Consider the following 22,388-nt stretch of genomic DNA (forward strand, 5'->3'; position numbering starts at 1 on the left):
TCGTTGATAATATAAAGAAAACACGCATAGATATCTTTCAATGAGCCAAGTCATGCCGTATCCGTGTATATCGCAATCAAACGGAGGTTTTCCTAAGACAGTGTTACTTCCCTTGTTAGCATTTTTGCATTCTAGAAATGTTATCACATTTCATTTCATAGCATCAACACTAACGATGTTATCAGAAATTTAGATCGTATACACATCTATATATAACTCCCCATTGCTACTTTAAACATTAAGTCTAAAATGGTAAATATTGGAACATTTTAAAGTCATATTAAACAGGCTCAGTGAAAATAAAAATAGTGACATCAATGCTTATGATTAGTTTTTTGACAGAGACTATATTTGATCAAATAAAATACATATAATATATGTTTCTGGAGTAATATTCTTGAACTTAGAAAACATTTCTCATTGTTAGGAAAGATATTTTTATTGCATTTAACTGCATGCAAGCCTTGATTTTCCTTATTTTTTTCTGCATTGTCCCTTTCAAAAGTATTTCATCGATCAGTCAAAAAAATATTAATATACGATCTAAATTTCTTTACATGATGTATAAATGTTTCTGGTTACTCAAAATTGCCATAAAACTGTATGTCGGAGAACTAATTTGCAGTTGTATTTTTTTTTTTTTTTTTACTGAAAAATTCTTAATGGCGGGATATAATAATAACGTTAAAGAATGAGAAAAATGAAATATAATTCACCTCTAACTCACTGCTGTTGACATCATACCATTAGTACTATGACTACTGATTGACGCTTGAACTTAACTGGTGTCTAAATTTTGAAGGATGTTTTCTCAATCTGTTGGTAAATTATTCTAGTTTTCAGTGACACATTTTGGAAAGGAATTTTCACATAATTCTGTTCTAAACTGCATTTAAGATTGTTTTCATCAAGTAGGTCGTTTACATATGAGGAATAGGTGAGGTCCCAACTCACTCCCTTGAGGGATTCTACTTGATGCAATGGATTGACCTTGAATATTTTTCGTTAATCACTACTCAATGCTCCATACCCAGAAGAAAGTCACTAATCTAATTCTCGATGTTTTCGCGAATTCACTTCTTCTACAGTATCTCATATTTTTTCATGAGCTGTCTATGTGGAACCGTGTCAAACGCTTTACTGTAACCCAAGATTACAACGTCCACTTAATTGCACTTGTTGATGCTCTCCGTCCAACTTTCAATTTCTAGTAATTGTTGGTTACATGATTGCTTGTTTCTAAAACAATACTGCTGGTAAGAGAATAAGTTTGTCTTTAGGTCATAGATTATAATAATACGTCTATAGTTGCAACACTTCTGTTTTCCCCTTTCTTACAGATTGGTGTGAAGCAGGCTAATTTTGAGCCCTGATGGTGAAGTCCTTTTGTCTAATGATAAACTGAAGAGTTTACGTAATGATTAAAGCAATACGTACAGGGGTACGTTCATTAACAAATTTGGGGTGAATAGTATCAGATTTTGGGGATTTCAATCCATCATCTGCTTTTACACCAACTAACTCATTATTTGTGACAGGCTCATCAACTAGCACATGCTCAAGGTACCGAGATCTAAATGATGGAATGTCACCTTCTTCCTCGTTAGTGTCAATGCTGACAAAAACTAATGCCAATGTATCAGCTTTTCCTGGTTATTTGTCTATGTTTGAGTACATTGGCAACTAATGTTCATCTTGGATTTTGATATTGTACTAACGTACTTACAGTATGTATATCCCCGGACATTTTTGATCCCTTTTGATGTTCTTTGTCTTTCTCTTTATTGAATGCTGACCTTCTCACTTTGTTAGTAGCTTGATTTCTTGCCTCTTTATATTTCTTATAGTTTGTGGTAATTTCACAGTGAAGATATATTTTTCCACACGGATCTTTTCCTACGAAGTGCTCGAATAGCAGTTGGATTCAGTGGGTGTTTAGTTCCTACTTTCTTCACACATATGTGTTTTTCTATGTTTTTTTATACTAGTTCAACAAAGTATTCCCATGCCTCAACTGTAGACATCCGACATCCTTGTCCATACTTGCCCAGTTCTCACTGTAGACACGTCTAGGTTGATTTCTCAATAGTCTGCTGAAAAATAATAACTTCTCAAAACTTGATTCTGTGGGAGTATTAAGTTCCAGGTTCACTGAAGCCTAACGCAGGGTGACAAAGTATATTGTTCGCGTCTTCACATCATCAGTCAGAATTTGTTCCAATAAGGATCAAATTGCTTTCTCGGAATATACTTGGTCGAGTAACATGTTGGAAAATAAAATTGTCTAGCACTGATTTTTGTCTTTTACTACCCTGCATGTAGGTCGTTAGAATAATATCTAATGTCCCCATTATTGCATTATCCTATACAGAGACAGATATTATCATTCTTCTTTTTCTTCTTCAGTCTTTCTTCCTAACATCTTTATTGATACTTCACTGAGACACGTACACCAGTCTACAAAACTGGTAGTTTTACTCCTGCAATTTTAGGAAGCAGGTCAACTAGTTTACCTGTTGTCATTATAATGACAGGGAGCGGTGTGTGCTGTTCCATACCTTTGGTGGCATGCTTCTGTCAGATAGCACTATAAAATGGGCAAAAAATCCACTACTACAAGGAGACACAATATGAATACCACAGCCTCCCAAAACAGACATTTACACACACAGCACATTGCATATACATGTGTAGGAGTCGGTCCTTAAATGACATTGGCTGTTTAAAGGATGTTAAACCCAACTAACTTAGGCCTATCAACCAATAAAACCTCTTCAGCGCTATTCTGTCAGGATGGTTAAATATATCATTGTACAATTTGTTTGTGCTTTTTCAGTTGATAACTGACCCCTATTTGGGAAATCAAGTTGTCACAAAAATAACATGTACATTTTGATGTAGGTTGTGAATGTAAGTTTGCAGAGTTTATTTTTTATCAGTAAATTCTCTGTTGAATATGCGTGTATGTTCAGCTCTCTGTAAGTCACATATCATCTGATAAAGTGAAACCAAGGGCAGTAACTCCGATCTACTGTGAAATATCTATGTATAAATTCTTGGTTTTGAGCTTTGATAGAAATATTCATTTAGTCAGTCGATAGAGCAATAGTGACAATTATATATAAACAAAATTTGTTACCTATTAATATTCACTGTCTCACGGCAACCATGACAACAACGAAAGAGTTTACACAGCGAACATTTCATGTTATATATTATCAGAATGTTTGACTAGCGGGCAGGCAAAATGAGACATCAAAATAAACTAACACTTTCTAACAAAACAGATCATTTTATTTACAACTGTCTTCAGTGTGTCAGGAATACAATACATACTTCATTACAAAATAGAAGAACAAATCGTGTGTACATTGTATTTGGTGTTTCCATAAAAATGTTATCACAAACATTTTATTTATCTAATTTAAATTAAGGGGACATACTAACTACTAGATTGTATCTACAGTAGACAGTGACATAACAGGGACAGCCTTCACCAAGTGAATAAACATGATAATAACTTAAATGAAAACTACATTTTCACTGGAACTTGGTATCCAAATGTTTACTTTACTAATAATAATTGCACCAATGTTGTGTTGTAATAGTCATAATTGGAGTTATCAAATGTTAGCTTAGTAATTTCAACCTTCTGGTATATATACTACTAGTAGTCCTTTGAGTTAATCATATAGAATAGACAAGTTGTCTCCCTTTTGAATAATGAGATACAGCATCCTGATAAGTTAACAGTGCTCCATACCCTGTTTCTAATTTTATTTTACATCTGTATTCACATTTCTTTCTATAAAGCATCAGGGGTCTCTTTAAACATCTTAAAAGTCACACATCATTTCCACAAACGATTGTTTTGTGACATGATCCTGAGGTAAACAATGTCACCAAGCACTTTCAATACTCAAAGAAAAACTTAAGAAATATCAACATGCATTTAAACATTACATTCACCAAAAACATTGACTACAGAGAGCAGGATTGCCTTACTGCACAAAATATAGCAGCTGTACATACATATATCTTCACCTTACACAGAGTTGTTTAATATACATATTACTTTATAGCTTTTTTAAAAAATAATTTCAATGATGTTTTGTAAATTCATTACTGTAGTCAATCTAGTAAGAATCTATGTGACTTTTTTCTTGCCTTTGCCTGTATTGTGGTAAACATGAAATTTGATTGAGTTTACCTTGGATATAAATATCCCAATAAGCAACTATGAAATCTCACTCTCTTATTGGAACAGAAATAGTTTAAAGAATTACATATATATATTAAGACGCCAATATCAGTTTACAAATAAGAATTGTCAATACATCATAGTCTGCTTCCTTGGAATTCTATCAATCTAGATCATTCTTCATATACAGTGTATATCTACCCATAATTCACATTCTGGTTTGCATTTTACAAGAATTTATGTGAAAACAGAAAGGACTATAATCATAAAATAATCTAGGGTATCTAAAGTGAAGTCTTGGGGTATTGAAATAGCTACACTAGTGGCGTTACAATGTATATACACATCTATAATAAAACTGAAGCTAAAATTACTAAAACAGCAACACATTTACACTTCAACTGCATAGTAACCTATAACACAAGCATATAAATTTCAGCTTCACTGCCTCTTGTTTATTATCTCTTAAGATGACTCGCACAGCAAAACAAAAACTTAACAAAAGGATAGCAGGGCATAGACAATTATTAAAACATTGCATCTGAAAAATACTAAACAGAAATAAAGGTACATGTATCTATTTGAAACCATTTCATCCCCTCCGTTATATAATAAATCTATGCTTTGATATAGTTAGTGTAAAAAGCAACCAATAATGTTGTAAGTTCCCTAGGTAATAATACGAGTAAGAGAAGACAAAATGTGTATTGGGGAGGATTTAATTTGGATAAAGTAGCAGAAACTTTGGTCATCATTTGATAAACATGGTACAGCTCATATACAGAATTAACATAGGTGGGATTTAATAATAATTAATATACTGTCGACAAAATAGTAGAAAAAATCTTTCTCCAATTAATACCTTAACTAATGCATTACGAGGGTAAGGAAATAAAGTGACATTAAAAAAAATGAATTTGGTAGAGGTTCCTTAAGATTCGGGGGGGGGGGGGGGGGGGGGGGGGGGGGGGGGGGGGAGTAAGGAAAGTCTATAGGGATGTAAAGGAAAAGGGAGGGGGGAGTAAGGAAAGTCTATAGGGATGTAAAGGAAAAGAATTCAGGTATAATATAGGGAAATCTTTACATTTTAAAGAGATCCATTTCCTACTCCGTAATTAACAATCTGACTTTTTATTTACCAAGAACTGATGCAAGAATATTAAGCATTATTACCAGTAAAATTCATATTGGCAGAATACATCACTGATGCTGTCTATCAGTGCCCGACATTGAGTTCTGACACAAGCATTTGTGGCATAAAGAGATATATATTAAATGCTAAACAAGTTCAACAGCCACAATGCTGAAGAATTCAGAATATGTTTCCTTTAAAGCCTGGTTAAAGGATAAATGCAACAGAAGTACATGAATTCCTGCTATTTAACACTTACATTAAACACCTGACTGTTATTGAACACTGATATTCAAAAAAATAACTTTAATGACTCCATAGATCAAATTCAGAGTTTTCTAAGATATTAATATTGTAAGACTGTATACATACAGTGGAAGTTTTAACATTACTTAAATCTTGGTGAGAAGGAAAAGACTAATCCATTATAATAAATCTTTTACAACAGTAAGATTTAGGTGCTATAATTCTAACGTTGGTAGAAAACATTCTTATCTATCAGAGCTACTTCCCTTAGTTTTATTCTGTCAGTAAAATACAGATTCACGACCAAGTGAAACAAAGGGAAGCAACTCCGATAGATCAGCATGTTAGAACACTGACCTGATCTAGGATGTAAAATTGGACATCACACTTTATACAAGACTAAAAATGTTTTACATTTAATTGGATTTTGTTTGTGTGTGAGATATATAGCCCCTCTTGCACTCTTAACATGAAAAATTTGAATTAATTCGAACAATTATGCATATAATTTTGCCAACAATAGTTATTATGCCTTTTTCAATCAATGGCATATAATACATAATTTGGAGGACTGTAAGCTTTCACGTCCACTCAGAAACAAATTAAACATCCAAAATGATATGTTTATATGAAATAATGTATAATATACATGATTATAAAAGCTATAATTTTCCACACAGTGGAAGTTTAAAAGCCTTTCAGCTCCCATATTTACACTTATGCATTTTATTTCAGCATAGTAGAAAAGCAATTGTACACTTTATATAATTTCTCATAACTATATTGGACCTATTGAAACTTTGTCTAATGGAAGCAATAAAAATTAAAACAGATAACTATTCCATTGTATTGTTTGCATGCAGGTATATTTACATCAAATTAAAAAATCAGTAAAATGATTTATTATGACCTTCCTCATACTAAAATTTCTGTATTAGGGAAAAAGCTCTAATCTTAGCTGTGGTATCAAAATAATGCTATTTTTATCAGAATTTGAGATACATTTTAAAGATTTAAATGATGAAAGTTGAGAAATTATGCATAAACCATATAATTTCTTGATCTAACTTGTACACAACTGGCAGCTATAATCAAATAGGGTATAGATGCAAAGAGATATTCACTTAATTGGATTTTGTGTGGTCATTAGCTCATGGAAGATCCTTGACAGTTTTTATTAATATGAATATAGACATTTGGACAGACATAACTATGATGTCATCAATTTTCCCACTGACTAATATCTATGATGTCATCAGTTTATGCACTGACAAAATCTATGATGTCATCAGTTTTGTTATTACACAACCTACATAATATCATCTTTTTGACTACATGAGTAGACATCTAATTTGATGTAGTTACAACTTTACAACACACACACATATTATATCCGACGCTTTTTATCACACTGTATCCCATATGGACACAATCAAACTGAATATACATTCTGTGAGGCGATATATTTGACTGAGTTATGAATGTAACAGCTATCTAAGTTTATAACTTAATGTACTACACTCTATAGCTCCCCACAGTTTTATAGACTGGACTTCACTGAGTGTGGCTACAAGTATCACTTATATATAAAATCTTGATTTTTTTCAAATTACGATGTGGTAATATCAGTAGAGTATACCAAGATTATTAGCTGATGTGTCAGGTAAAGTGATACAGTGTAACTGGTCTAACCCAATGCCACTGGGACCAGCATATTTGACCGGTGTAGCCAGGTTTCCTGATTATACAGATTTGAATTACTATAAATCATGAAGAAAATCCCATACAATTAAGCTAGAATATACAGGGATCCAAATTATACAAGGATCGGTTTTGAAAACTTATACTGTCAGTACAAAACATTGGGAAACTTCAGCTGAAATTTACCTTCCTCATGTAAACAACAACATCATCTTTTCACTCATACTCAGCGATCTATCATCATAATTATATGTACATATTGGGTTTTTCTCCATTCAAGTCACACCTACATCATCATTAAAATCTCATAATTATATCTGAGGTAAAATTCAAATTAAAATGCAAACTTACCAGTACCTACAAATATGCTACATGATTTTCACATGTTTGTTTATTTTTCTATATTATGTTTTTTTTTCATTTTAGTGTCATGGTATTTCATTTATTTCTGATTCAGAAATATATGTTGTGACCAGTGAAACGCATGATAGGGCTAAAACCATTCAAAGATATGCAAAATCACAACATATGGAGACCAACAATAAAAATGATAACGAGTGCATTTCAATAACCAAAATTAAATCATTACAATTCAGTATAATTTAGAATGAATGATTCAGTGATATATATATTGACAAAAATAAATTAAAACTTTACATAACATAATGATTGCCATATTGTTTGTTGGATTGTGTTTCAGAAATGCATTGTAGCATCTCTCATTCATCTCCATCCATTTAAATTAAAACTTGCAGAAACAGTAATTTTTACAAGTTATACATCTGCAAAACAAAACAACATTATAAGGGCAGGAAATATGTCTCATTTGGCTTTCCCTCAGGCAACATCCATTTGATTCTGTGATATAGATATGATCATATATTCACAGGATCTCTTTTACAGGGCTGACTAAACATTGTATAATTCAAAAGCAATAATAAATTACAAATTTGCGTTCTTGAAATTTTTGGTTTGTTTATTTTTACGTCCTATTAACAGCCAGGGTCATGTAAGGACGTGCCAGGTTTGTTGGTGGAGGAAAGCCGGAGGAAAGCCGGAGTACCCGGAGAAAAACCACCGACCAGCGGTCAGTACCTGGCAACTGCCCCACATGGGATTCGAACCCGCATCCCAGAGGTGGAGGGCTTGTGGTAATATGTCGGGACATCTTAACCACTCGGCCACCGCGGCCCCAGCGTTCTTGAAATAGACTGAAATATTTATAAATGGGTTTGAAAGGTTAAAGACACTCTAGATCTTTTAAAAGAGCTTTTATATTTCATTGGTTTACGAAAAGTGATTCTCATATATTCAGATTATAATCATGGTCTTCAATTTTCTAAACAAATTGGTCTAAACAAATCCTCTTCTCTTCTAGTCTTCAAATTGCAACTGTGATCTATAATCTATTCAATTTTGATTGCACCAACTGCAATTTTATATTTGCTTAAATGCTACAAAAAAATTAATTCAACTGATTTGTGCCGTCATTCTAATTTGAAAAAAAAAAAAAAAATTTAAAGAATGTTAGAGATTTAATTGCAATGGTATATATCAATAATCCTAGAAAATTGGAACAAATCTTTAAAAATAATTCAGATCATTTCACCTAATGATTACATTCAGGATATTTCGAAGAAAGCTGATCTTTCTAAAAAAAGCTTGTTCTAATCATACAAAAAAAAAAAAAAAAATAAAAAAAAAAAATAAATCACCATATTTAAATATGACTAGGTTAATTATTTCAATGATTACAGAATATTCCTTGAATGAATTCAAGCAGATTTTACATTCTAATATATCTGTATGATCATTTTCAATCAAGAGTTATGTCAGTCATATAGAGAGAAAAAAAAAAAAAAAAAAAACATGTACAAGAAAATGAATTATCTACCCTTTGTCAGTGTAGGAAGATTTCACACGCTTTTCGAAAGACCCTTTAAATTCCAACACCTGCATCCAGAGCGATGTTGAACACATAAAGTAAATGAGAATAACGACGATAAATGCGATGAAGATGTTCTTATTTCGACAGAACCGTCCTTGCATCATTCTGTTCCCTGTAGCCTTGATGCTGACGGCGACTATGAGGAACACAGCAGCAATCACTATTGCTATGGTAAACATATTTCCTCCCTGGGAAATTATCTGGAAGGGAAAATAAGGATATTTTATACTCAAGATTTTATTGATGATTTAAAGATGCTCCAGTGCCGACAGAGCATAAATGATATTCATCATTTGAACAATAATTAGTGTTAAATCGTGTATATATATGTCTAATAACACAAAAAATAATACAAAATAATTTATTTTGCCTTTGGTGCATGAACAATCAGTACTTCATTCCATATAGGATATAGTGCGACAGAATTTTTTGGGATGCAATTAATATTTTATATATTTTTAACTTGAAGTAAAATTAGAAGCTCAAACTTTTCAATAGTGGTAATGATGTAAAGTAAGTAACTTTTGCAACTGAAGAAAATACTTAATCGTCTGCTCCTGGTTTTGATAGTGAAAAAATACCATTTGTCAGCGGTGGAGCATCTTTAAGATATAGTACATACAAGCATTATACAAATGTGTTATAGTCCAAATGATAATTGTTTTTATTTTTGCTATATCTGCAGTGTAGCATCTTAATTGATTTAAGATATAGTACATACAAGTATTTTACAAATGTGATCATCAATTATAGTCCAAATGATAATCATTTTTATTTTTGCTATATCTGCAGTGTAGCATCTTAACTGATTTAAGATATAGTACATACATATTTTATCCAAATGTGTACCATAGTAATAATTCAAGAGCCACGGGGGATAAGCGGTGTTAGTGTGTGGTGAGTGTACAACACAACATGAGCCTACCAGGTCCCTTACTCTCTTGTCCATCACATCAACGGGATTAACTCTATCTATGCCAATGATTATGACAACAGGACTGAAAACATGTCAATCTGAACATATTGTCTTAAACATAAATTCTAAGTATGATGCTCAGCATAAATGAAGTATTAATGTAGCGTTAAATTGCAGCTGGATGAATTATAATGCTGTATTTGTTTAACAATATGTTCTATTTGTTACAGAATCAATGTAGCACATCAACTGCAATCATACTTCCTGAACAAATCTAAATCCAAACAGTATACAATAGCAGCATATGATCTGCATATAATGCATTGCAGTACATGCTCAAAATTAGTTTAGGTAGAACATGTACAGTATTTGGCGTATTTAGTGCCCAGGGTGCTGAAACAATTGTAACAAAGGGGGAGGGGGCGCTTATAAATGCACAAAATGTAACTTGTGGATGAAAAAAGGCAGCCATATTTTAAATCTTTCTGTACTTATGGTACATAAATCTTTTACCGTAAATATGCAAATGCCTTTTATCCTGTGAGATGCATTATGTCATAATTCACATGTAAAAGTCTTGCAAGTTCATGGTATGCAATGCAGATGTTAGAGGCATCACATGTTGTAAAACATAGTTAGATGGGGGCGTTTATACAACTTCAACTCTTCTTCAGAAAAGGGGAGGACAGGGAGGGCCGCTAATTACGGCGATTACGGTATTTCTTTTATCACTGCTGGTATTTTTAGCACTGACAAGGTCCAAATTTCTATAGGTATAGTTATCTTTTGAAGCTGCTGAACACATACTTGGACATTTATTCAATAAAAAAAAATCTTCTGACTTCTCCCCATCCCAGTTGCAGCCAGAGCTAGCGAACTACCTTCATGTATGACAACTTGTACTTAACCCTCCACTGCCCTATGTTGTGTTCCTCATGTTTCTGTGTCACAATGAGCTTAGGGACACCAAAGATGTTTTGTAGCACTAGTTGACCCATAAGTCAAGACTTAAGGATGTCCCCAGTATGCCTGGTTGACAACTTCCTCTCCCTAAAATTTGTGACAGGATATGTCAGATGTTGTATCTGCCAGCCACAGTGAAACAGAGGTGAGAGGTAGTGACAGAATGTCAGATGTTGTATCTGCCAGCCACAGTGAAACAGAGGTGAGAGGTAGTGACAGGAAATGTCAGATGTTGTATCTGCCAGCCACAGTGAAACAGAGGTGAGAGGTAGTGACAGGATATGTCAGATACTGTATCTGCCAGCCACAGTGACACAGAGGTGGGAGGTAGTGACAGGATATGTCAGATGTTGTATCTGACAGCCACAGTGACACAGAGGTGAGAGGTAGTGACAGGATATGTCAGATGTTGTATCTGCCTGCCACAGTGACACAAAGGTGAGAGGTAGTGACAGGATATGTCAGATGTTGTATCTGCCTGCAACAGTGACACAGAGGTGAGAGGTAGTGACAGGATATGTCAGATGTTGTATCTGCCTGCCACAGTGACACAGAGGCGAGAGGTAGTGACAGGATATGTAAAATGTTGTATCTGTCTGCCACAGTGACACAGAGGTGAGAGGTAGTGACAGGATATGTCAGATGTTGTATCTGTCTGCCACAGTAACACAGAGGTGAAAGGTAGTGACAGGATTTGTCAGATGTTGTATCTGACAGCCACAGTGACACAGAGGCGAGAGGTAGTGACAGGATATGTCAGATGTTGTATCTGCCTGTCACAGTAATTCAGAGGTGAGAGGTAGTGACCGGATGTGTCAGATGTTGTATCTACCAGCCACAGTGACACAGAGGTGAGAGGTAGTGACAGGATATGTCAGATGTTGTATCTGCCTGCCACAGTGACACAGAGGTGAGAGGTAGTGACAGGATATGTCAGATGTTGTATCTGCCTGCCACAGTGACACAGAGGTGAGAGGTAGTGACAGGATATGTCAGATGTTGTATCTGTCTGCCACAGTGACACAGAAGTGAGAGGTAGTGACAGGATTTGTCAGATGTTGTATCTGCCAGCCACAGTAACACAGAGGCGAGAGGTAGTGACAGGATATGTCAAATGTTGTATCTGCCTGCCACAGTGACACAGAGGTGAGAGGTAGTGACAGGATATGTCAAATGTTGTAACTGCCTGCCACAGTGACACTGAGGTGAGAGGTAGTGACAGGATATGTCAAATGTTGTATCTGCCTGCCACAGTGACACAGAGGTGAGAGGTAGTGACAGGATATGTCTGATGTTGTATCTGACAGCCACAGTGACACAGAAGTGGGAGATAGTGACAGGATATGTCAAATGTTGTATCTGCCTGTCACAGTGACACAGAGGTGAGAGGTAGTGACAGGATATGTCAAATGTTGTATCTGCCTGCCACAGTGACACAGAGGCGAGAGGTAGTGACAGGATATGTCAAATGTTGTATCTGCCAGCCACAGTGACACAGAGGTGCAGGGCTACTGTTAGAATCCCAAAGCACCCTAAGAATTTTGCCCTTGTGACTCTTGATTGGATAACTTGATCATTTTGCCACTATGAGCAAGAGGTAGATAGGTGAACAGTATGATGTAAAACAACTTATACATTCAGCTGACTGTGGCTCAGAAAAGGAGGACTGAAGGTAAAATGTCCCATCTAGCACAAACATTCTGCCACAAACCACCTTTTGTAATGACAATATAATTGCTAGCCTGAATCATGTAGTTTGAGACAGGTTATTCTGGTATCGGCCTCCTGTTGTACTTACCTGGTTACAGTCTGGCACTGGTAGATTGTGACCCCTCTGTTGGACTCGGACATTGATCTTCTCTATCTGGACAGTGTCCTTGCTCTGGAAGCAGTGACCAACGGAGCAGTTGGAGGAGTTGTCTCGGTCACGTCGATGTCCTCGTCGGAGACAATAGTCTGGACCGCTGATCATACCTACCGGTAGGCCTCGACTAAATGAAAGAAGGAACAAATGAATACCATACATGTATGTTGCAGTTGATGCTATAATCATCATTATTACTGAAAAGACCAGGAGTATTTTTTTACATTTTGTTTTCTTCTTAGATTAATTATTTTGAGCAAAAAGTCATAACTGCCAAAATCTATCTGGTTGAGTATATATAACCTACAACAAGAGGCCCAAGGGCCTTAACGGTCATCTGACTACCTTGGCAATAGCTGTATAGGAAATTAATTAGATACACTTGGTCATGACCATGTAAGGATCATTTAATGCAAGTTTCAGTCAAACTGCATGGGTAGAACTTCAAGAAGTTCAAAATGTATTTTCAAGATGGCGGCTTTGGTGGTCATCTTGGTTTTCGGGTCAACCCGACAAATAACAACACTTTGTTGGGGCAATGTCAGTATCCTTAAAATTATTCAGACAAGTTCCAGCAAAATCCCACTGGTAGAACTTGAGAATAAGGTCAAACTATATTTTCAAGATGGCGGGAGTGGTGTCCATCTTGGATTTCAGATCAACATAAGATATAAAAACAGTTGGTCACGACCATGACAAGGATCATTCATGCAAGTATCAGCTAAATCACGCTGGCAGAATTTGAGAAGAAATTCAAAATTCAAGATTTTTGAATATTTGACCCCCCTGACCTTGATAGTTGGTCAAGTTCATTTATTTCAATAACTTCGGTAACCCTTCATCCCAGCATGGCACAAGCCAAATATGAGTACCCTGGACCTTTTGGTTATTTAGAAGAAGTCATTCAAAGATTTTAGCCTATTTGACCCCTGTGACCTTGAAAGTAGGTCAAGGTCATTAATTTTCACAACTTTAGTAGCCATTCATTCCCGCATACCACAGGCCAAATATGAGTACTCTGGGCCTTATGGTTATTGAGAAGAAGTCATTCAAAGATTTCAGCCTATTGACCCTTGTGACCTTGACAGCAGGTCAAGGTCATTCATTTTCATAACTTTGGTAGCCCTTTTTCCCCGCATGGCACAGGCCAAATATGAGTACTCTGGGCCTTATGGTTATTGAGGAGAAGTCTTTGAAAGATTTTAGCCTATTTGTCCCATGACCTTGAAAGTAGATCAAGATAATTTATTTTCAAAACTTTGATAGCCCTTCATCCCCGCATGCAACAGGCCAAATATGAATACTCTGGGCCTTAAGGTTATTGAGAAGAAGTCGTTCAAAGATTTTAGCCTATTTGACCCCTGTGACCTTGAAAGTAGTTAAAGGTAATTTATTTTAACAACTTTGGTAGCCCTTCATCCCCGCATGCTACAGACCAAATATGAGTACTCTGGGCTATATGGTTATTGAGAAGAAGTCGTTCAAAGATTTTAGCCTATTTGATCCCTGTGACCTTGAAAGTAGGTCAAAGTCATTTATTTTCACAACTTTGGTAGCCCTTCATCCCAGCATGCTACAGGCCAAATATGAGTACCCTGGGCCTTATGGTTATTGAGAAGAAGTCATTGAAAGATTTTAGCCTATTTGTCCCCTGTGACCTTGAAAGTTGGTCAAGGGCATTTATTTTTACAACTTTGATAGCCTTTCATCCCCGCATGAAACAGGCCAAATATGAGTACTCTAGGCTATATGGTTATTGAGAAAAGTCTATTTGACCCCTGTGACCTTGAAAGTAGTTCAAGGTAATTTATTTTAACAACTTTGGTAGCCCTTCATCCCCGCATGCTACAGACCAAATATGAGTACTCTGGGCTATATGGTTATTGAGAAGAAGTCGTTCAAAGATTTTAGCCTATTTGATCCCTGTGACCTTGAAAGTAGGTCAAAGTCATTTATTTTCACAACTTTGGTAGCCCTTCATCCCAGCATACTACAGGCCAAATATGAGTACCCTGGGCCTTATGGTTATTGAGAAGAAGTCGTTGAAAGATTTTAGCCTATTTGTCCCCTGTGACCTTGAAAGTTGGTCAAGGGCATTTATTTTTACAACTTTGATAGCCTTTCATCCCCGCATGAAACAGGCCAAATATGAGTACTCTAGGCTATATGGTTATTGAGAAGAAGTCATTCAAAGATTTTAGCCTATTTGACCCCTGTGACCTTGAAATAAGGTCAAGGTAATTTATTTTCACAACTTTGGTAGCCCTTCATCCCAGCATGCTACAGGCCAAATATGAGTACTCTGGGCCTTATGGTTATTGAGAAGAAGTCGTTCAAAGATTTCAGCCTATTTGACCCCAGTGACCTTGAAAGTTGGTCAAGGGCATTAATTTTCACAACTTTGGTAGCCCTTCATCCCAGCATGCTACAGGCCAAATATGAGTACTCTGGGCCTTATGGTTATTGAGAAGAAGTCGTTTAAATGAAAAGTTTACGCACGGCGCACGACGGCGGACGCCGACGGACGGTGCATGATGACTATAGGTCATCATGGTTGAGAAATGCATTTCAATTTTCTTTTTATTCAGCAACTTTGTGTTCCAATTTTGTATATTTCAAAGCATAATAACATACTGATTTTAGCACAGAACAGATTTTGAATAGGTAAATACAATATTGTACATTACTATTAATTGCTATAATAATGATATACATGTACAAAAATTGCAATTAGTCCAACATTTGTTAACCAATGAAATATGTGTGTTTAGTTTCCATACCTGAGCATGCGACATCGATGTTCAGACAGACGTTTACCGGCAGCGTCAACATCCTTTACATCTTTACTGCTCCATAATCTCTCTGCCACAGCCGATGCTCGAGGCCTAAAACACATCAATAAAACATCAATCACTCTCAAATTGGTTTCAACATTAAAACAAAATTCTGTTATTATCGGTCTTTTTTTTTAGGTTTCAACTACCATATTTTACCGCAAATAAGACCCCCACTCTGAGAAGAAAGAAAGGTCAAAAGTGGTTTTATTTGCAGACAATTTGCCGATATATTTATCTGTTAGGTTGCCGTCTTGGAAATTTGAATGCAGGCAATTTACCTAATGGCAGGATTTGTTTCCCAAGTAAATCTAAAGAGACAGATCTAAGCCTGTGAAAACAAACCCTAGCTTATGCCAACTGGACTTGTTTAACAAAATTCACTGAAATACTCTTTCTTAGACTGTAATATATTGACAGGAATTTTCATGTCTAGTGTCAAAGTATGCCAGAGATTATTTATGCCTTTTATCTTAAAAACAGATGTGGTATGAACTTACCACAGAGTTGTCATTAAGTTTTCGTTGTCCACATATTCAGCCCACATACAGGCTTCACCACCGAGAACTTTCTTCTCGTCAATCTGGTAGCCTGTAACGAAAACACAAAACACAGGATTAGATAATGATTGAGACAAAACAATATAATAATTAGAAAAGGTTATCTTTATTTTTCATATTTTTTTTGTTCTTATCATACTCTTTATAATTATACACACACACAATGCATTCATACACTTCAAGTTTTTGCCTAAAGCTCATTTTTGTAAACACTTTGAAATATTTAAAGTTCAAGATAGGCTTAAAGGTTTAATGTATAGTAATGTAATAATAGCATAAGTATATATAGTAATGAAAATATCTTGATATTTGTTTATATTTGTGATGATTTATATAAATAAATAATCAAATGGTATCATATCTATATAACATTCAAACAGTGTTGGTTGAAAGTAAAATGGTCAAATCACATCACATGAACTCATCACATTTCCGTTTTTGTCATGAAAATTCCCCCCACACGAAACATTTTGTACGAGAATGAAGTTTGTTGTTAAAGGTCTAAAAGTGTATATATCGCGAAAATAACAACATTGCAAAATAACTGGATGCATATCACTAAATTAAGCACTTACAAAAATATCCATGTTAACAGATATTCTCGGGGAATTATCTGTGTATCAAACATGATAGTAGGTCAGATAGAAAGTGTTTTTAGAGCTGAAGCAAGTGATATTATCAGTCGTAACATTACAAAGAATACACATATACAGAAAAAAATTGGTGCATCAAGAAAACAGGATATTAAGCAGAATGTGACATTATCCAATGTGACATTAACTGGCTTCGACTATAATACAAAAACTAAATGGTACAAAACACATGCTTACCCATGCTGGTGTCGGCGGGATCACAATTGTAATACTTTGGCCATTTGACGCCGTACTCGATGAGATCTAGATACCAACAGGTGGAATACAATGTGTTGTATCCCATGTCTATGGCTCGCTGGACGTCACCCATATCTCCCTGCCAGATCTGGATGATGGTGTCGTTGGGCAGCTGTTGTACAAAGAAACGACATTCATTGAAGGAAAACAACATTCATTGAAAGAAAATAACATTCATTGATTCATACATGTAGTTTTGAATTATAAGCTTAAATGAATATTGGGAAACTTCTCTTATCTGAATCCAGATAATCACAACATATCTTGTAAGTTCTGATATCTTTGCACTATAAATTGAGTGGACTTTATGATATGTATTGTTTCAATGACCCAGTACAATGTTGGGTTTGAAACCTCACATTATCAGGCTCAAAAGAGTTTTAACATTCCAGAAGAATGGTCAATTGTGTTGATCAATTTACCTGCACATTATTATTCATAATCTCTTGCCACATAACAAATCGCACTCCATTCTTTCTTCTGCGACCTATTTCCTTCAAATCTTGTGTCAGTCTGTAAAAAAAAAAAAAAAACCCAGATATATTTCATATGCTTGTAAAACCAATACATTCCAAAGGGCATCCTAATTGTTTTATAATGCCATTTCTATTTAAAAACATTAAATAAATAAAAAAGAAAGTCATGATAGCAGTTATTAGAGACAAAAGAATCTTGATAAGTTTTCGGGTTTTGGATTAAGTACCTTTTTTCATAGAACTCAAGGACCTTTCTGATATCATAGCTGTACATGTAAGGATCAACATTCTGAAGGTTGATGGGTTCGTCTGGTTTTCCATCCAGTTTGTTCAGCAGTCTTAGGACTTCTGGGTTAGATGACCTGTCATTGGAAAAGAAAAAAAAAACTCAAACATCTGAAACATACTACATCTTAATCTAATCTTTAATCACAAATCACATAGAAGTTTCCTTTTTTTTTTCTTTTTTTTTTTTTTTAAGTTTTAAACTTTTTTTATTTTCTATAAAATAAAATTGAGGATTAAAAGGAATTAAAACAAACTCTAAAATTTTGTTTCTAAATCTCATGACCCCTAAATTTGTATTGTATTGTTTGGAATCATCTTTTAGACATGGCTTTTACTATGTAAATCTATTTTAATTTTTGAAACCAGAAATACTTGTAAGACATTATACTATTTCTGTGAAAAGGAACGAAACATGTACTGTAACACTCCTGCCCCCATCCATCACCCCCATATGCCCCCATCCGTCATCCCTCACCCCTCACCCCTATATGTTCTCACTCCTATACAGCTAATTCATGGCAGGTGCACAACATTCAGAATTTTTATCTTATTTGAGCTCTTACCAACAGGTCATAGGAACCTCATCCCCTCCCAGATGAATGTACTCATCCTTGAAGACATGAAGGACTTCATTGAAAAGGTTCTTGAGGAAGCGGTATGTCTCATTTTTGCTTGGGTCGAGGGGCCCCAGGTAGCCAGAGACTGGGTGGGTTCCTTGGTAACACTGGGTTAGTAGATCTGGTCGACTCAGGCCCCAGGAATAAGTATGTCCTGTAGAAATACAAAATTGTCAAAAATGTAAAATGATGACAGCATATCATAAGTAAAGATAGAAATTTCTTTCATTGACTTTCAGAAAAAAAGGTTATCTAGTTTTTTAATTTCTTTGTGTGAATCAGTATATAAAACAGTCAATTACACAGATTGTTTCTGAATTCCTTCATGCTTTATATCACTTCAGATAATTATCTTTCATAAAGTCATACACAAATCTGTCCACCTGAGTGAAATATTTTGACTAGTGAGCATAAAGCTCATTGAGTGCTGACCAGCAAAAGCTGTTCAAGAGGTTTGAGATGATATCATCCTTATCTGTTTGGCAGGGAATACTATTGTTCTCCCATATTTAAAATGAAAGAATGACATTTGACATGGTAAGAATCATTTCCATCACATCATCATCACAGGCATGCTTGTTGGTATATAAAACAGATGGTGATGTTATTATAAAGCCCACCAATTATAACCATATTGATGATGTCATATGATTGTTGTGTGTGGTGTTACATTCTTGTGTGAGACAAAGTTGTCTACTCCCTATAGCATCCGTAGGGTATTAAACCTTTCGAAGTACAAGAGAAATAATAGTTACCTAAAACTAATGCAGTAAGTGTTCTTATGACAGAGTCAAGGAGCAAGGCATGCCTGACAGACTTGCACCTCAAAAATCAGGATTTTATCTGGATTGTAGCCAGTATGAAAATAACATTGAAAATATAATTCATTTTTTCTTATTTCTGAGTTTCGATCTTCCTCAAGTATATGGAAAAAAAGATTGACAAGTATGGATTTGGTGAGGCTTATTCAAAGCTGCAGTAGCCCAATCGATTAAGACCAAACACTAAATGTTGTTCTGTCAGCCCTTCCCTTCATATTGTCATAATGATGCAAAATCTTCACAGAATATGCTGCAACTTTATTGATCGGTACAGTGAAAGCTAAGGAAGTAGAATAGCAAAAAAATACAGGAAATCTTTCAAGTTCGGTAATAGCTAGCTTCCATCTTCAATTGAACTAACAAAAATTTAAAAGTATCAAAATTCAGTCTCGTAGAACTACATATTTCAAAACTGGCAAATCCTATAGAAATGTACAAATTTTCTTAAAACTATCCTCATCATACGGAATACAACTAAACATTGCTAATGACTTCTTCATTGGTTTATTTTTATTATCATGCTATTAAGAGCCAGAATTATTAAGGGGATAAGAAGGTGGAGGAGTCCAGAGTACCCAGAGAAAAACCACCAACCTATGACCAGTATATCTGGCAATGGACCCACATGAGTTCAATCTGGCGATCCAGAAGATAGTGGTAGCGAATGCCAGGACAATACAACCACTAGCTTGGCCACTGATGTGCCCTTCACATCTCAAAGTATCTTTTCCTTAGAAAAAGAATTCCACGGAAGTGGATGTGTCGCCTGCACAGCATCACAAAAAATAGTTATTTACAGTTGAAAATATTGTAAATAATTTAGGTGAAGAAATTAAGTTCCATAACTCTTGCAAATATTGATGGATTTTGAAAAGTATCCATCAAAGATCTCATTATAAAGCAATATACCAAATTTGGTTGGAATCGGACAATAAATACTATTGTTTTCAAGCAGAAGCCGTGTTTCTACTATTTCAAGGTCCCGTAACTCTTGCAAATATTGACAGATTTTGACCAGTATCAAACCCATCTAAGATCTCATTAATATAAAGCAACATACCAAATTTGGTTGAAATTGGACAATAAATATTTAAGTTATCGAGCGGAAACCATGGATTTTTCTGTTTTGATGATTTTAAAGTCCCTTAACTCTTGAAAATATTGACGGATTTTGACCATTATTGAAGTCATCCAAGATCACATTGATATAAAACAATATATGAAATTTGGTTGAAATTGGACAATAAGCATTTAAGTTATCGAGCGGAAACCATGGATTTTTCTGTTTTGACAATTTTAAAGTTCCGTAACTCTTGCAAATATTGACGGATTTTGACCATTATCAAACTCATCTGAGAACACATTGATATAAAGCAATTTATGATATTTGGTTGAAATTGGACGATAAATATTTAAGTTATCGAGCGGAAACCATGGATTTTTCTGTTTTGACAATTTTAAAGTTCCGTAACTCTTGCAAATATTGACGGATTTTGACCATTATTAATCTCATCCCAGATCTCATTGATATAAAGCTATATACCAAATGTGGTTGAAATCGGACAATAAATACTTCAGTTATCGCACCGAAACCGTTTCCCGGACGCCGACGATGCTGCCGACGCCGACGACAACGACAACGCCGACATAGTGATACCGAAGTGTTGTCCTTGCGTTGCAGGCAACACAATAAAGTAGGGAGGATATATTTGTTGGAAATATTTTGACAAATGCGAACTAATTTCAAAAGACTATTAAAACTGAATTGCCACTTTTAAGGCATTCTGAACATCAAACGTTATCAGTAATGATAAAAGTGTTTTAATGTCACTGTAAATGTTGATGTAAAATTGATTTTATTACACAATGTCGATAAACAGTTTGGCTGAAAACCAAAGAATGAGAATTTATAAACACTGACATGTTGTTCAATTACTGAATCATCATACAGTAAAATATTTTTTTGAAAACCAAAAGGAAATCTTCAGACAAAACAATATATAACCAAACCTGGAAATACCTGTTGTAAATCGAGACCCTTACATAACTGTGATGGAATCCGTGTCTTGGCTACATGTACCTCGTAACCTTGGTAAAAAGTGACGTTATGTTTCTGACATGACAGTTTTACTGTGTAATCCTAGCATGACAATTATTTCTTGTCTCAAGAAAATGTTTAGAAGTGTTTTTTCTGAATGTCAGAAGTGTGTCTCTTGTGGCTTGAGGTAACTATTTGATGCAATACTCCCAACATATCAGACTGGGGCCTTGTAAAGGACAAAACTGACTTTTTGTCCTTGGTGGGTTGAACGGTTTTGCAGAAATATATGATAAGCTGGTTTGATTACCACCATAACCACAATTAGCTTATAGTACATCTCCTGATCATTGTCTGGATATCGCCTCCAAATGAATATGGTATTTATTTCAATAAACACCCTGACTCTTATAGACGTCACATATGTTTTCACAGTAATATCCAATTTTCAAGTCAAAGGTTTTATTAGTTTAACGTCCTATAAACAGCCAGGATCATGTAAGAATGAGATAGGTTTGCTGGTGGAAAAGCTGGAGCATCCTGAGAAAAAACCACCGACCAACGGTCAGTTCATGGCAACCGCCCCATATGGGATTCAAACTCGCAACCCAGAGGTGGAGGGCTTGTGGTAACATGTCGGGACATCTTAATCACTCAGTCACCGTGGTCCTCCACATAACTCACCTTGGGAATGCCAATTAAATATCCTTGTTATAAAGTAATCCAAGTTCAATCAAAAGGGAATCAGCTCCAAAATAACACCCAACACAGTCATGCCTATTTACATTTGAACTGATTCATATCTGACAAACTTCGGAGTCTGAAATATTGCACTATTTTAAGCACCCCCTCTTTGAATAATTTCATGTTACCGGGTGTTTATTGGAATAAAT

The 22,388-nt window shown here is 35.2% G+C and overlaps 1 protein-coding gene across 1 annotated transcript in view; it reads right to left on the reverse strand.

Annotated features, from left to right (window-relative positions):
* Positions 1-3,272: 3,272 nt before the first annotated feature.
* Positions 3,273-22,388, reverse strand: part of LOC138315351 (uncharacterized) — an 88,248-nt gene continuing 69,132 nt past the window's right edge. Inside the window, exons 9-16 of the mRNA XM_069256307.1 lie at positions 18,583-18,790; positions 17,959-18,093; positions 17,678-17,768; positions 17,196-17,367; positions 16,306-16,396; positions 15,752-15,856; positions 12,906-13,098; positions 3,273-9,428 (exon numbers count right to left, since the gene is read on the reverse strand). Of these exons, the coding sequence (XP_069112408.1) occupies positions 9,171-9,428; positions 12,906-13,098; positions 15,752-15,856; positions 16,306-16,396; positions 17,196-17,367; positions 17,678-17,768; positions 17,959-18,093; positions 18,583-18,790 (1,253 nt within the window). The 3' untranslated portion in view covers positions 3,273-9,170. The remainder of the gene's footprint in view (positions 9,429-12,905; positions 13,099-15,751; positions 15,857-16,305; positions 16,397-17,195; positions 17,368-17,677; positions 17,769-17,958; positions 18,094-18,582; positions 18,791-22,388) is intronic.

The sequence above is a fragment of the Argopecten irradians genome, chromosome 2, assembly GCF_041381155.1.
Source record: "Argopecten irradians isolate NY chromosome 2, Ai_NY, whole genome shotgun sequence".
NCBI classification, from domain to species: Eukaryota; Metazoa; Mollusca; class Bivalvia; order Pectinida; family Pectinidae; genus Argopecten; species Argopecten irradians.